The following is a 15247-nucleotide window of genomic DNA, read 5'->3' as shown; positions in this document are numbered from 1 at the left end:
AATTATTTGGTAACACTAATATTCTTGAATAATTATTTAGTAACACTAATATTTCTTCAATAAGTAGTTTGACCACAGTTTGACCAAAATTCAAAAAAAAAACTGAAATTTGAGCGTATCTTTTTTCCTTTTAGAATTTGAGGATTCAAAAAATTTGCAAAACAGCCTATGGCAGTCAAAATCGGATGCGGATTTTCATGCTGAATATTTTGATATATGATAAGGTTTTTTCGACATCGTATGCAAAAGGTATAGTCGTTTACTTTTTCATCACACTTTTTTGCAAAACATGTCCAAATTTAAGTTTTTAAATGTTCCTAACTAGTAGATGTAGTAACATAACTACATCTCGAAGGATTTTAATTTTTGAAGTTTTTATAATTTTCTTTTGTTTTTTTCAACCGGGACTATAGGTTAAGACCCCTTTAGTGCCGGTTTGTGACACAAACCGGGACTATAGGTCATAGTCCCGGTTTGTGTCACAAACCGACACTAAAGGGGCTCATGGGGCCCCGTCCTGACGCCAGCCTGCCACCACCCCTTTAGTACCGGTTCGTAGCACGAACCGGTACTAAAGGTTCAACACGAACCGGCACTAATGCATAGCCGTTCGAATCGGCACTAATGGTCACATTAGTGCCGGTTAAGTTACAAACCGGGACTAATGTGCTTCACGTTAGACCTTTTTTACTAGTGCACACCCATGGATCTGGGCACTCGTGCACTGCCATGAGTCCGCCGCCTCCGGGATCTGCCACACTGTCAGGAGGGCCGCACCCCGCGGATCAAGACGCCCACGCCGCCACGGATACAGGAACGGGAGGAGAGACCCTTCGCCGCCGCCGTCGCACGCACGGGCTTTGCCCGGCGCCGACCATCGGTAGTGGCGGAGGGGGAGAAGGGCGCTGGAAGGACTAGGCGGCGGCGGCGACGACGGCGACGGAGCACCCCCCCCCCCCCCCCCCCCCCGAATCGCCCGCGAGAGGGACGCGACTCCCCGGAATGATTGAATACTATTGTTCTCTCCGTTGTCAGCTCGGTATTGTGCCCCTGGGAATTGACAAACACCTGTAAATTTTTAGGCGCCTCAAGAATAGTAAGCACATGTATAATATATTAAATTAAAGAAGATTAATGTGCAGTAGTATTTCTTTGACATCATGTCTTGTTTTTTCTGGAAAACCAGTCACACCGGCACATACTTCAAAAAAGGATGAGAACAGAGGGAAATTAAAAGCCACCCTGCCTTATTTTCATATAGGAAAAACTGACTTTGAATCCAGGCCGGCGACATGAAACATTTTTGCTGTCTATCGCTGTGCCAAGGCCGAGTTCTCACTTATAACTTATAAGGACCCTTAAGGTCTTAAGGACCTGGAGGTTCTTGTTTTGCTTTAAGAGTAACTGTTCTCAACAGACAACATTAAGACTATTATCACGTAAATCACTTTTCACACTTTCATGCTAAGGTAAATCAAGTTTCCATAGTAGGTCAGCATGCCATATACTAGTACTGTTTTTATGCCGCACTCCATTTAATTACAGAAATTGTATAGGGCGTATACAAGCAAAACAGTTTTCCACGCGACGCGCTGCTCACCATCTGACCGGATTCGATGCTGAGGTGGATCACAGTGACACCTGATGCTCGAGGATTGGTCATGCGCGCTTGAGTTATTTCCTTCATTTATTAGCGCGCGCGCGCGCGCACACACACACCATACATACATACATACATACATACGCATTTTGTATACATTGCACTAATGTAGGATAAAAAGCCATTCTACCGTCAAAGTAACCCTGAACGGTTGATCCAAATACAATCGTGATATCGGATACACTGTATAATAACTTTTATTCTACCATGCATGGGGTATCACAAGCATGGATTCACTGTCTGTGGTTGATTTGAAATTTGTGCTACTTTTTTTTCACCTTTTTTAGAATTTATCCTATTTCAAAGCGTTACATTGGCGTTCTTTTTCTCGTTCCAAAGTGTGTCTTAGTGTTTCACCGTGTCATCGTGCATCAGCGAAGCTGATCCAAAACACTAGTAGAAAACAGGGCTATGGTCCAGGCTGGCGCAGCCCATTAGTCCCGGTTCAGTCTAGAACCGGGACCAATGTGGGCATTGGTCCCGGTTCGTGAGCCCAGGGGGCCGGCCGGGCCACGTGGGCCATTGGTCCCGGTTCGTCTGGACCTTTTGGTCCCGGTTGGTGGGACGAACCGGGACCAATGGGCCTCGCTCCTGGCCCACCACCATTGGTCCCGGTTGGTGGCTTGAACCGGGACCAATGGGCCTCGCTCCTGGCCCACCACCATTGGTCCCGGTTGGTGGCTTGAACCGGGACCAAAGACTTCCCTTTAGTCCTGGTTCATGTCATCAACCGGGACCAATGAGGTGCCTATATATACCCCCTCGCGCAAGAGCAGAGCATAGTGCTCTGTTTTTTCTGACCGAGGGGGAGAGGCCTTTGTGATGCTCTAGCTCACCTCCTATGCACATGAGGTGTTCGATGGAATGCCCGAGCCACACTACTTAAGCTTTCTCCTCTCGAAGCTCGAACTCCAACTCCATTTTCCTCGAGATTTGTCTAGATTTAGCGGTCCGTCACGCCCCGTCCCCGTCTTCACCGCCGTCGATCACCCGCGCCGATCTCATCACCGACACCACCGTGGTGAGCCTCTTGTTCTTATCTTCTTTCTGAAAGGAAAAATATTCTTACTTGTATGTTTTACATAGTTTCAATGTATGGTTTAATTAATTAGATGCTCTGGAGAGCTACATCTTGTTAGATGAGAACTATGTATGCACTTTGGTTTTAATGTGATGATGAACTTCTATTAATTTGGACAATTAATTATATATAATGCACGCAGATGAACCGGCAATGGATGTACGGTGACAGACACACCCGCGAGTACATTAAGGGCGTGCATGAATTTCTCTATGCGGCTGAGGCAAACAAGCAGAATGGTTTTATGTGTTGTCCATGCACTGAATGTGGGAATACGAGGTCTTACTCTAACCGGAAAATCCTTCACTCCCACCTGCTTTACAAGGGTTTCATGACACACTATAATGTTTGGACGAGGCACGGAGAAATAGGGGTTATGATGGAAGACGGCGAAGAAGAAGAGTACGATGACAACTATGTGCCCCCTGAATACGGTGATGCTGCAACGGGGGGAGCTGGTGAAGATCAAGAGGAACTAGACGATGTGCCCAATGATGCTGCCACGGGTGAAGCTGCTGAAGATCAAGAGGAACCAGACGATGTGCCCGATGATGATGATCTCCGCCGGGTCATTGTCGATGCAAGGACGCAATGCATTAGTCAAAAGGAGAAGCTGAAGTTCGATCGCATGTTAGAGGATCACAAAAAAGGGTTATACCCCAATTGCGAAGATGGCAACACAAAGCTCGGTACCGTACTGGAATTGCTGCAGTGGAAGCAGAGAATGCTATGGCTGACAAAGGGTTTGAGAAGCTACTGAAAATATTGAAGAAGAAGCTTCCAAAGGATAACGAATTGCCCAACAGTACATACGCAGCAAAGAAGGTCGTATGCCCTCTAGGATTGGAGGTGGGGAAGATACATGCATGCCCTAATGACTGCATCCTCTACCGCGGTGCATACAAGGATCTGAACGCATGCCCGGTATGCGGTGCGTTGCGGTATAAGATCAGACGAGATGACCCTGGTGATGTTGACGGCGAGCCCCTCAGGAAGAGGGTTCCTGCGAAGGTGATGTGGTATGCTCCTATAATACCACGGTTGAAACGTCTGTTCAGAAACGAAGAGCATGCCAAGTTGATGCGATGGCACAGTGAGAACCGAAAGAAAGATGGGAAGTTGAGAGCACCCGCTGACGGGTCGCAGTGGAGAAAAATCGAGAGAAAGTACTGGGATGAGTTTGCAAAGGACCCAAGGAAGGTATGGTTTGCTTTAAGCGCGGATGGCATTAATCCTTTCGGGGAGCAGAGCAGCAATCACAGCACCTGGTCGTGACTATGTATGTATAACCTTCCTCCTTGGATGTGCATGAAGCGGAAGTTCATTATGATACCAGTTCTCATCCAAGGCCCTAAGCAACCCGGCAACGAAATTGATGTGTACCTAAGGCCATTAGTTGAAGAACTTTTACAGCTGTGGAATGGAAATGGTGTACGTACGTGGGATGAGCACAGACAGGAGGAATTTAACCTTAAGGCGTTGCTGTTCGTGACCATCAACGATTGGCCCGCTCTCAGTAACCTTTCAGGACAGACAAACAAAGGATACCACGCATGCACGCACTGTTTAGATGACACTGAAAGTATATACCTGGACAAATGCAGGAAGAATGTGTACCTGGGCCATCGTCGATTTCTTCCGACCAACCATCAATGTCGAAAGAAAGGCAAGCATTTTAAAGGCGAGGCAGATCACCGGAAGAAGCCCGCCATGCGCACCGGTGATCACGTGCTAATGGCACTAACAAAAAGTTTATAGTTTTTGTGACCTAAAATCAAAAAGAAATCACTAAAAAACTATAAGTATTTAGTTGTAAGTATAAATAAAAATAAATACAAAAAAATCTATTTTTATAGTAAAGTTATTCATAAACTAGTGATTCACACAAATTTTTAAAAATTCAAATTTAAACTATTCAAAATTTAAAACTAATGGCACTAACAGAAATTTTATAATTTTTGTGACCTAAAAGAAAAAAGAAATCACTAAAAAACTGTAAGTATTTAGTTTTAAGTAGAAATAAAAAAATAAAAAACCAAAAAAATGTAGAAATAAAAAAGAAAAAACCAAAAAAAATGCCACCTACTAGGCCTCCACGGCCTGAATACGACTAGAAACCCTACATGGGCCAGGATTCAGGCCCGCAGAGGCCCAATAGGCCTAGAGGCAGTAACAAGTTTAGGCCCGAAAGCCTGCATTAGAGAGGAGCTCGAATGGGGAGGCACAGCAGCGCTTATAAACAAGTGTCGGCGCCCTTCAGCTAGCGATGTGGGACTAAACTTCAGCTAGCGATGCAGCACAAGGCCATTGGTCACGGTTGGTGGCACCAACCGTGACCATTGCCCCCCTTTAGTCCCAGTTGGTGCCACCAACCGGGACCAATGGCCTTCGCTTCCCGCCCTTTCGGCTACCGAAAATTGGCCTTTGGTCCCGGTTCGTCGTACCAACTGGGACTAAAGGGAGAATTAGTCCCGGGTCGTAGCACGAACCGGGACCATTGCTCTGGCTATATAAGCCACCACTTGTGAAATTTTGGCCAACCGCTCCCATTCGCCCCGACGCCCCCAGGCCATTCGTCGCCGTCGTCGCCGCCCCGAGCCCGTCGTCGCCCCGCGCCGTCGCCGTCGGCCCGCCCCGCCGTCGCCCCGCCCCGCCCCGTCGCCGCCCCGAGCCTGTACGTCGTCGCCCCGCGCCGTCGCCCCGAGCCCGTCGTCGCCCTGCGCCCGCCGCCGTCGCCCCGCCCCGTCGCCGCCCCGAGCCCGCCGCCGTCGCCCCGCCCCGTCGCCGCCCCGAGCCCGTCGTCGCCCCGCGCCGGCGCCCTTTAGGTTGATGATATGATGATGTTGATGATATGATGATGTTTTTTTTCTATTGATGATATGATGATGTTTTTTTCTGTTGATGATATGATGATGTTTTTTTGTTGATGATATGATGATGTTTTTTTCATATATGCATTTTTTCATATATGTATTAATTTTTTTAAGTTGTTAGTAGATATCGATTTTAGGTTAGTGCATTTTATCACTGATTTTAGGTTAGTTGAGCCTCTTTAGTGCATTTTATGTTTGTTGCATTTTAGGTTAGTGCATTTTATGTTAGTGGAGAGGAAAAAGTAAAATAAGGAAAAGGAAAATAAGTAGAGAAAGAAGGAGAAGAAGGAGAAGACGAGGAGAGGAAGAAAAGGAAGAGGAGAAGAAGAAAAAATAGAATTTTTTTTCTATTTTTTCTTCTTCTCCTCTATTCCTTTCTTCTTCTCCTCTTTTTTTTCTTCTTTTTTTTCTTCGATCTTCTCCCCCTCCCGATAGGAAAGTTTTATATAGAGAGTTACAATTTTAGAAAAGTTTTATATATGCAAAAAATTACAATTTTAGAAAAAGAAGGATAGGAAAGAACAAAATAAGAAGAGGAAAGAAAGAAGAAGAGGAGAGGAAAAGAAGGGGAGAAATAAGTAAGAAGAAGAAAAAAGAAGAAAAAGAAGAGGAGAAGGAAGAAAGGAATAGTGGAGAAGAAGAGAAAATAGAATATTCTATTTTCTCTTCTTCTCCACTATTCCTTTCTTCCTTCTCCTCTTCTTTTTCTTCTTTTTTCTTCTTCTTATTTATTTCTCCTCTTCGAGGGGTCGAGGGTCGGGAACTAGGGTAGAGGGTCGAGGGTCGTTAAGGGGTCAAGGGCCGAGGGTTTCAGGGTCGAGGGTTCGAGGGTTCTATAGGTTCGAGGGTCGAAGGTTCCAGCAGGGTCGTCTAGGGGTCGAGGGTTCCAGGGTCGTCGAGGGGTCGAGGATCGCCGAGGGGTCGAGAGAGGTTTCCTAGTGTCAAAGTATTGAAGAAATCCATGTCTTCATCATTAGCCGGAAGTAACCAGGGCATGTTGGTACGAAGTTCTGCAAAGTTGTTCTGGAATGGAGTCCCGGATAGAATAATCCGCCTTTTGGTACGAATTCAGCAAAGGCCTTCCAAATAGCGATATTCGGAAGGCTCTTTCTGAACTTTGTACCAAAAAGCGAATTATCCTATCTGGGACTCCGTTCCAGAACAACTTTGAAGAGCTTCGTACCATCATGCACATGTTACTTTCGCCTAATGATGAAGACATGGTTTTGTTGAATCCTTTGACACTAGTCAACCTCCCGACCCCTCGGCGATCCTCTCGAACATGAGAGGAAGAAGAGGGTCGTCTAGGGGTCGAGGGTTCCAGGGTCGTCGAGGGTGAGTGTTACTGTCTTGTGCGTATTCGGTTTCCCTTATATATTAGTCAAGGTTATAGTAATGTAATTCATGAGTTATGCATGCGTGTGCAGTTTCCACTATATTCTCCTAGAGATTAAGCTTGAGCAGGGACTAGTAACCGTCTTAGACTCAAAACGAAAAGATCCCCAGGACTATGCAGACATGACTCAAATACTCCGGAAGTAAGTTAAATCAATCATTATCCACCATATCAGCAACTTTGTTCATTTCCTGATATCAAGTAATTGTTTTCTTTGTCCGACAGGGTTTGGAGAAAATTCACCAAAACAGTTCCGGGACTGCCGAAGGAGCTGGAATTTAGACACCCGAAAGTAAGTACTATAGTAGCATGTTCCGTGCATCTCCTAGTGATTCAAGCGCTAGTTTCATCAATACCATTTAGCATTCTTGCTTATCAGTTTGATTGACCTATATTTCTTGTAAAGTGGTTGTGGCAGGAACAAGGGAATGATTTCTGTGGATACTACATCTGCGAGTCCATCCGCTACACGACCTGTGAGCGGGGCGGGTACTCTAACGAACAATATGAAGTACGTAAATAACAACATTCACAATTTTATTTTATTACCATCATTTGTGTTGAGTTTCATTCATTCATATATATATGTATTGACCCCCTTCTTCAAATTAGATATTTCGGAAGCGGGATGAACTCCTAGCACCAGCTCGCATGCGAGCAATTCAAGAGGAATTGGCGGCATTCTTTCTTGACCACGTGATCCCTGAAGACGGAGAATTCTATGTGGACCCTGAGTCCGTATGATTATATATGTAAGAGATAATTATTGTATATATGTAGCCGGTAGTGTCAGATAGATATACGAGAACTTGTTGTTCGACCAATCTCTCGGAGAAGGAGAGGTGGTCGATATCACTTCTCTCTGTATGCATATATGTTCATGACGATCTTCTGTTTCCTTCATTTTCTTACTAGCTAGCCAGCGTGTATAGTCCTCTCTATACGTATGTATAGTACGTAGCGTCGACCAAGCACGGACATAAGAGAGGACACTTCTCTCTATTAATTATAGCTAGCTAACACAATATATGAAACACCTAAATTAACCCCCCAAAACCCCCAACCCCCCCTTTCAAAAAAACAAAAACCCCAGCCACAGAAATGCTGACGCATGGATGCCTATTGGTCCCGGTTGGTGCCACCAACCGGGACCAAAGGGTCTCCTGACTGGGCTCTGCGCACTGCCCACGTGGAGGCCCATCAGTCCTGGTTCTTGATTGAACCGGGACTAAAGGGTCGGGGCATTAGTACCGACACTTTAGTCCCGGTTCAGGAACCGGGACTAAAGGCCCTTACGAACCGGGACTATAGGCCCTTTTTCTACCAGTGAAATAAGAGCATTCTTTTTTATTGACTAGGAAAATTGCCTGTGCGTTGCAATGGGTGATACCATGTTAAAATGTTGTCGGTTCTCAAAAAATAATGTTGTCGAAGTAGTGAAAAGGAAAAAGACAGGAACTATATGTGTTTTACTTCCTCAATGTGTTCGGTTTCATGTCCTACATCGTGTACATCCACATGCAATGTGGGCTCATTGCCTAATATCGAATCCGCCTCAACTCCACCAGGAAGTCCGGCTGTCCACCGTCACAATGAAGGCCCAACACGGTGGCAAGGTGCAGCAGCCTCGGTGAGGACATGGCCTACAGGATGCCAAATGCATTTGAGAAGGTCTCAAGGCACCGACCAGGCGCCCTCAGCCTCATACTCCTCCTCCACCCAACGATTGGCCTAGGGACCAGTCGAGCACGCATCGGAGTGAAGCGGGCATCCCAATTCTGCCTAGGAGGGTACATTTGCACACATTAGTGTGAGGCGGGCATCCTTAGCAAGGTGGTGTGTCTTGCTTCTCTATGTTAGGACCGGCGAGTCAACAGAAGTGGGCTTCTTCCCGATGGCATAGTCATTAACAAACATCCTGGTGCTTCGCCCACCCATGATTTCGTGCTTCGCGTGTAAAGACATAGATATATAGCTAGAGATTCTCTTTATCTCAGAATCTGAAGGTACAATGCATAACTGACTGGTGTATGTAAGCTATTTACCACTTAATGTTTTTAATGTGTACGTGAGCTAGTGTAAGAGCTAAGATTTCATCTCCTTAACAAATGAACACTACTTCAATGCGAGTTACTGAACTGTGACATCAACTTGAATTGCTCATCAGAAGAAAACGGATTAGTCCCAACTATCACAGAAAATTGTATTCCCCATCATTGATTTGAAGTTTGCCGACAAATGGAGCTGAGCATCATCAAAATACATGTTACAATTATGTTCAGAGGTCATGAATCTAAATAAAGTGCACATTAAAAATTGTACAAGTTCACTATTGCTATCATTGACATATATCATCGGCATACTATACATGGAAGGCATATGAGTTCAGAGATAATATTATGATAGACTTCTAGCATTTACGTTTGACTCGTGTGTTAGCTGATCAAAGTGAAATTTTCACAAGAGAGAGCCAATGATCATTGCTTTATTAGACCAGTAGCTAAGATGATATTTTGACCAGTGTCCGCGCGGGTTGGGGCCGGGCTAGCGCTTTGAGGATATTACCTCCATGGCTGCAAGGCATGGGAGCCCGGGCAACGATGGGACACGCGGGTCAGGGCTGGTGTGTGCTCGAAGGACTGGGTCTCCATGTATTGGCGCACGGTCAGAGACGTAGACGGCGATGCAGGGAGACAATAGCAATGGCAAAGCATGGGAGCAGGCCTGCGGCTAACATTTATCCTCCATCCAGATGCTCATCGGTCATCCAAACCCTTCCACCCATAAAACACATGAAATAGAAGATAAAGTGTACTACTAAATATGAATGGATCAATCATGAGACATATTGAGAATCACAAAAATATAATGGTGCTGAGACAAACGGTGAATTAACAGCTGAGCGGTCGCTTGCCTTCAGTTCAATGCAGACGATGCCCAGCTGCCATCGCACTCATGTCACCTAGACATCACCGCCGTCTGACTTCTATCCCAGGTCACTCCTCTCTCGACCTTGATCTACCGAGCCGAGCTTGAAAGCCTGTGGACAGTTTGGGTCGAAGCCAAATCTGAAAGCATCCATCGCTGGATCCTCTTCTCCAGTTCATAGACAAATAATTTGCTCTGATCCAAGTTGTAGATGAATCAGTCTTTTTCTTAAGAAAAGAAAACAGGTACGCTGATTCAAGGGGATAGACATGTGCGGAAGAGGCAGCGGGGGCCGGGAACTGTTGCGAGACGTGGTGCAGCAGTGCAAGATTGGCTTGATGGCGAACAAACCTCCTCTTCTTCTGCTTCATGGCATGATTCAAATCCACCATAGTGCCGCTACGGACATAAGAAAACCAAAAGAAGATTATCAGATCCTATAACGTCGAGACGGGCGGCTAGCATGCTCGTACCATGCGATGTTCATCCTATCCGCCGGCGGCTTCCTCACCCTCCTCCTTGGATCTGCAAATCACGTTGTGTGCTGGACGGCTCTGCTCCAGTTGGAGATGTAGACGGACAACTGAATTCAAATTAAATCAGTGGGGAAAACATGTATGTGTGTACCTGCGCATGATTATCATGATCGGTTTAGATGAAGGGTGTCCTCACCGACCTTGCAGAGGAAGGTTTGGGTGGAGGAGCCGACTTCTGTGGACAGCACACACTTGGTCGATGGGGCAGTGCCCAGCCGGACCATCTCGGGAAGATGCAGGAAGATGGGAGCGGCAGCGGCGGGGCTGTTTTGCTGGATTTAGCGCCCTATGTGGGGCGTCGAGGAGAAGAGGGCCCCGGATCTTGAGCCGGTGGAGGGCCTGGGCGGGGGAGCCGGCACCCAGCCAGGCCATCTCAGGAGGAAGCAGGGAGGCGGGGCTGGTTTCCTGATCGGCTGCTCGGTGAGGGCGTCGTGGAGCAAATCCTTTTTACGGAGAGATGAGTCGGTCGCATATTCAGTTGAGATGCCAGGATGCACATCCGTCCTTATTATCGCCGATGTCGTCTAGAGGTCGGGTGCCCCGCCCACGGGATTTGGTAGCGGGAGGAGAGAACACATCCCCGTCGGCCTGTTCGCTATACTCCGTCCATCCCCTCCTAATTCCTAGATCTGTCCCACGCCTGGGGTGAGGTGGCCGGTGCTGGCGGCAGTGGCGGCGACGACGGACATACGAGGGAGGAAGGATTTGTGCGGGCCTGTTTCAAGAGGAGGGTAGGATTCGTTGGCATAAAAGACAATGGGGGGAAGGAGGAGTTGTGTTTGAACTTGAGACAGGCGTCGTATGAACGGCATGAGAAAACGTTTCTTTGTTAGTCCTGGACAGAAACATATTTTCTTAGGCAAAGCCAACTCGAAAAAAAATAGATGATGGAGTCAACCTGACGGAGTCAATCAGAGGCCCAATCAGGTTTGTGAGACGGAGAGAAAAAAGGATGAACTGTTTTTTCACTACGTACGAAAATCCTATAAGGACGTGTGGATCCCAAATTAGTACCACCTTGTTTGTATTACGATTTTGTCTATATAAATCATAAAAGCGTATTATTAGGATATTGTGACGGTGAACCCACGGAGTCAATCCGTATTTTATTATTAGGGAAAGATACGTAACGAAACATGATGATACATGTTGAAAAAAGGCCAAATGAAACATTTGAAACGAGATAAATTTTGACAACAACCGGCGCAATTATCACAGCAATGACGAGGGATGAATCCATGCATGGAATATCCCGTGCTCGGTAGAAGAACCACTCTCATCAACATAGTTGGCTGGCAAAGACAACAGTTTTATGCGTCCATGATAGGAAGGACCCTCACAGTTTACTGGAGACGTTGGCCAGATACTTGGTGTGGCGGCCGTGCGCGAGCACCTGGCCGTTGTCCTTCCTCCTCACCTCCACGGTCACGCACCCCGTCTTGTCGCCGAGGCCGAGCACCCGAGCCTCGATCTCGATCTCCTCCTGCATGCTTCCGTTTGTTAGTCACAAGGAAGATTATACTAGTACTAGCATAAGGGCCCGTGCGTGCAACGAGAAAAAAATGCCTCAATCTTAGAAAGATGGTTCAAGTCCTCACACAGGTATACGCCCACCATTTGAACACAGCGGAGAAGCACTAATAGCATAAACCGTGAATATGAAATATTAATAAAGCTTAATTTCCCTGTTCAAGTTTAATAGTGCCAAAAAAAGTTACAAAGGCATGCATTGTTTTGTACATGGATTGATAGCTATAGAGTATCTACTGCTAGTGTGGATTTTCTAGCTTGAATTGTACCCTTCCTGCATAGAATAAGAGATTTTTACCATGCCAAATCTCATTTCATGACATTAATAACAAAATTTCAAAATTTAAAACATTATCCTACTGTATCAATTTTAAATTAAATTGATGAAATCTAACAGGCTAATATTTCCTTTAGGTGAGACCCTATATTCATTTTTTTCTTATGAATATTCAAAATCTCATTGTTAGTTTATTTAATTTTCTAAAATGAAGTTTTATTTTTTATATGATCTTCCTTGGTCATTGTACCTGAAATATGACTATGTTTGTAGGAAATATAAAACAAAAACATAAATGTGTAGTTTATTTTATTTTATTTAGAAATATGAGCATACATGTTTTGATTGTTTGCACCTGATTATATTTTTGGAAAGATGTTTTGATTGTTTGCACATAATATTATTTTTTGGTAACAAAAAAAGCCTCGAATGTGTAGTTAATTTTGTCATCCGCATGAGGCAATTTTTTAAGCGTATGTGAGTTTTATACAGTTTTTTGGTGTGTGTTTGCCTCGGCTTCCATCGCAATCAGCATATGTCCATGCCGGGATCCCGCTACTTCCACCACCACGCCGTCGTGCTGCTGAATCTCCATCAACTTCTTCTCCCCCCCTTGCTGGATCAAGAAGGAGGAGACGTCTCCGCTCCGTACGTGTGTTGAACGCGGAGGTGCCGTCCGTTCGGCGCTAGGATCATTGGTGATTTGGATCACGACGAGTACGACTCCATCAACCCCGTTCTCTTAAACGCTTCCGCTTAGCGATCTTCAAGGGTATGAAGATGCACTCCCTCTCTCTCGTTGCTAGATGACTCCATAGATTGATCTTGGTGATGCGTAGAAAATTTTAAATTTCTGCTACGATCTCCAACATTATGCACAGCCTGTAAACCCATTTTAATTGTAGTTGACACCACAATGATATCTCTTTGGCCAGTGCTAGGCGCCATCCGGATGTAGGAAGAAAAAAAACAGAAAAACAGGGTCCGCATTCTGATCCGTCTCCTGTAACTGTTAATCGCTATCCACTTTACACACTTGTTGTTTCGCATTTATCCTCATGCGCCTCGTCGCTGCACCTAGCTCGCCGACACCGACGACCACTGCTATAACCCCTGTCGCAGTCGGCTCGCCGTTACCCGCCACGGGCATGGTAATTTCTTGGGACTTGGGAGTTTAGATTTTAATTATGGCGAAATAATAATCAGTTTTATGTCGGTTTTATCTTGTGAAGAGCAAGCAACGTATAGTTTATACTAAACGTTCTGACATTCAGCATATATGTACTACAGTTTGCAACCAATCTCATTTTAATTCGGTATTTTATTTGGTGATTAAAACATTTAGTACCGGTGCATAAAACCTGCGCTTTTGTAAGAAAAGAAGGCTAGCGTAGTATGGGCCTGCTAATTCCCATCAACCAGACGTGCAGCAAGCTTGGAACCACGCGGCACATGAATCGGACGATTGCGTGTGGTATCGTGACGCGGACGGGCCTCGGCGCCCTTGGTCATCCGCGCGCCGTTTCTCAACTCCGGTCCCTTCCCAGCCGGTGATCTGCACCAGCAGTAGCACGACCCTGCCGGTGTGCACCTCACCCCTTGTGACCCGGTCTCCTCTCTTCCCTCCTATCTTTCCTCACCTTTTCAGGATGCCCAATGATTCCTTCTTTGACCAACTCTTTCTATGCTGCTTTTTGCCGTCAACTCATAAACATATTTAAACTGGTGAGATTGAGTACAAGAAGACGATGTGGGACTATCTATTAACCAGAACCTTCTCCCTTTTCACAAGTTCAACAAACACCGGCAGAAATCGTAGCGGACAGAGAAAAAACATAGTCGGGCCGAATCCTGCAGAACTGGGCTACACAGGGAGCATGTGAGGAATAGCAAAACGTGCACCGGGTGAGGATTAGCGGGCAGTGCTCACATTGGGCCAAAAGGCTGTGGATCTGGGCGTTCACGCGGACGGAGCCAGGCCAGGGCGCCTGGGGCAGGCCCATGCGCACGAAGCATGGGGCGGCTGGCGAGCGAGTGCCTCGCTCGTTCCCGAGCGAAACGACACCAGGCGGCAGCGAAGTGGTTCCCAAATTAGTACCACCTCGCGTATATGATTTAAATTAAACTGAAAGTGTAAATTCATACGAAGAAAACGTGTTGTAATGGTGAACCCATGGAGTCAATCCGTGCTTTATTATTAATTAATTAGGGAATTAAGGATTAAGGATTAGGGATTAGGAATTAGGGATTAGGGATTAGATATATATACATGAAACGCAGGAAGACATGCACTCGTATCGTACGTTTGCACGGGCGGCGCCCGGGTAGGAGACAGTGATATCCAGCGAGACCCCCGTCAACGGCGAGCCGCCGGCGAAGATCACCGCAGACCCCACCAGGTCCACCAGCGACGCCACCGCGCCTCCATGCATGCGGTTGCTGGCGCTCTTCGGTTGTGCCGGACATGCGCACACAGGCATACACATGTTCAGTTCAACGCTCCTAACATACAGTACTGCCTTGAGCACGGCCAGAATGGTCCGCTACGTATGTACCGTCGTGAGGCGAGGAGGGACGGGATCGATGGCCTCCACGCGGAGGCCGGCTACTGTGAAGGCGTCGTACAGCCGGTGGCCCAAGGAACGGTTGTGCCACCTCTCCATGGCTTCGTCGACATCCTTGCTCTTGCTGCCGCCTTCGAGCTTCGCCATCTGCAGGCTCTCTCGGTCTATCCTCGTATACCATGCATGTATACGTGGATATAAAAACCAAAGCTATGCCAAGGTGACAAAAAAGAAAATAAATACAAAGCGATTATCCCCAATCAACAGACTACAACGAAGAGATTTTTCAACAACAACACCTTTAAAAGAGAGGCGGTGCTCAAGCGCTGTCTTCACCTGAGGAACCAGTCCGAACAAAGTAATAACGTAAAAACATCTCCGTTTCTGAGTAAAACAAATTCA

General features: G+C 46.3%; 1 protein-coding gene across 1 annotated transcript; it reads right to left on the bottom strand.

The window, feature by feature from the left end:
• Positions 1-11797: 11797 nt before the first annotated feature.
• On the bottom strand, positions 11798-14992 carry LOC147972766 (uncharacterized). Its single transcript, XM_087523629.1, has 3 exons — positions 14837-14992; positions 14585-14728; positions 11798-11957 (listed from the first exon to the last, which is right to left on the bottom strand). Exons 1-3 carry the CDS (start codon positions 14990-14992, stop codon positions 11811-11813), a joined length of 447 nt encoding a protein of 148 aa, XP_087379755.1. The 3' UTR covers positions 11798-11810.
• Between the last annotated feature and the right edge of the window lie 255 nt (positions 14993-15247).

Source organism: Triticum urartu, chromosome 5A (assembly GCF_056163025.1).
Source record: "Triticum urartu cultivar PI428250 chromosome 5A, HENAU_Tu73, whole genome shotgun sequence".
Taxonomy (NCBI): domain Eukaryota; kingdom Viridiplantae; phylum Streptophyta; class Magnoliopsida; order Poales; family Poaceae; genus Triticum; species Triticum urartu.
Note: the sequence above shows the minus strand (reverse complement) of the source record. Positions and strands in the feature narration are given on the sequence as shown.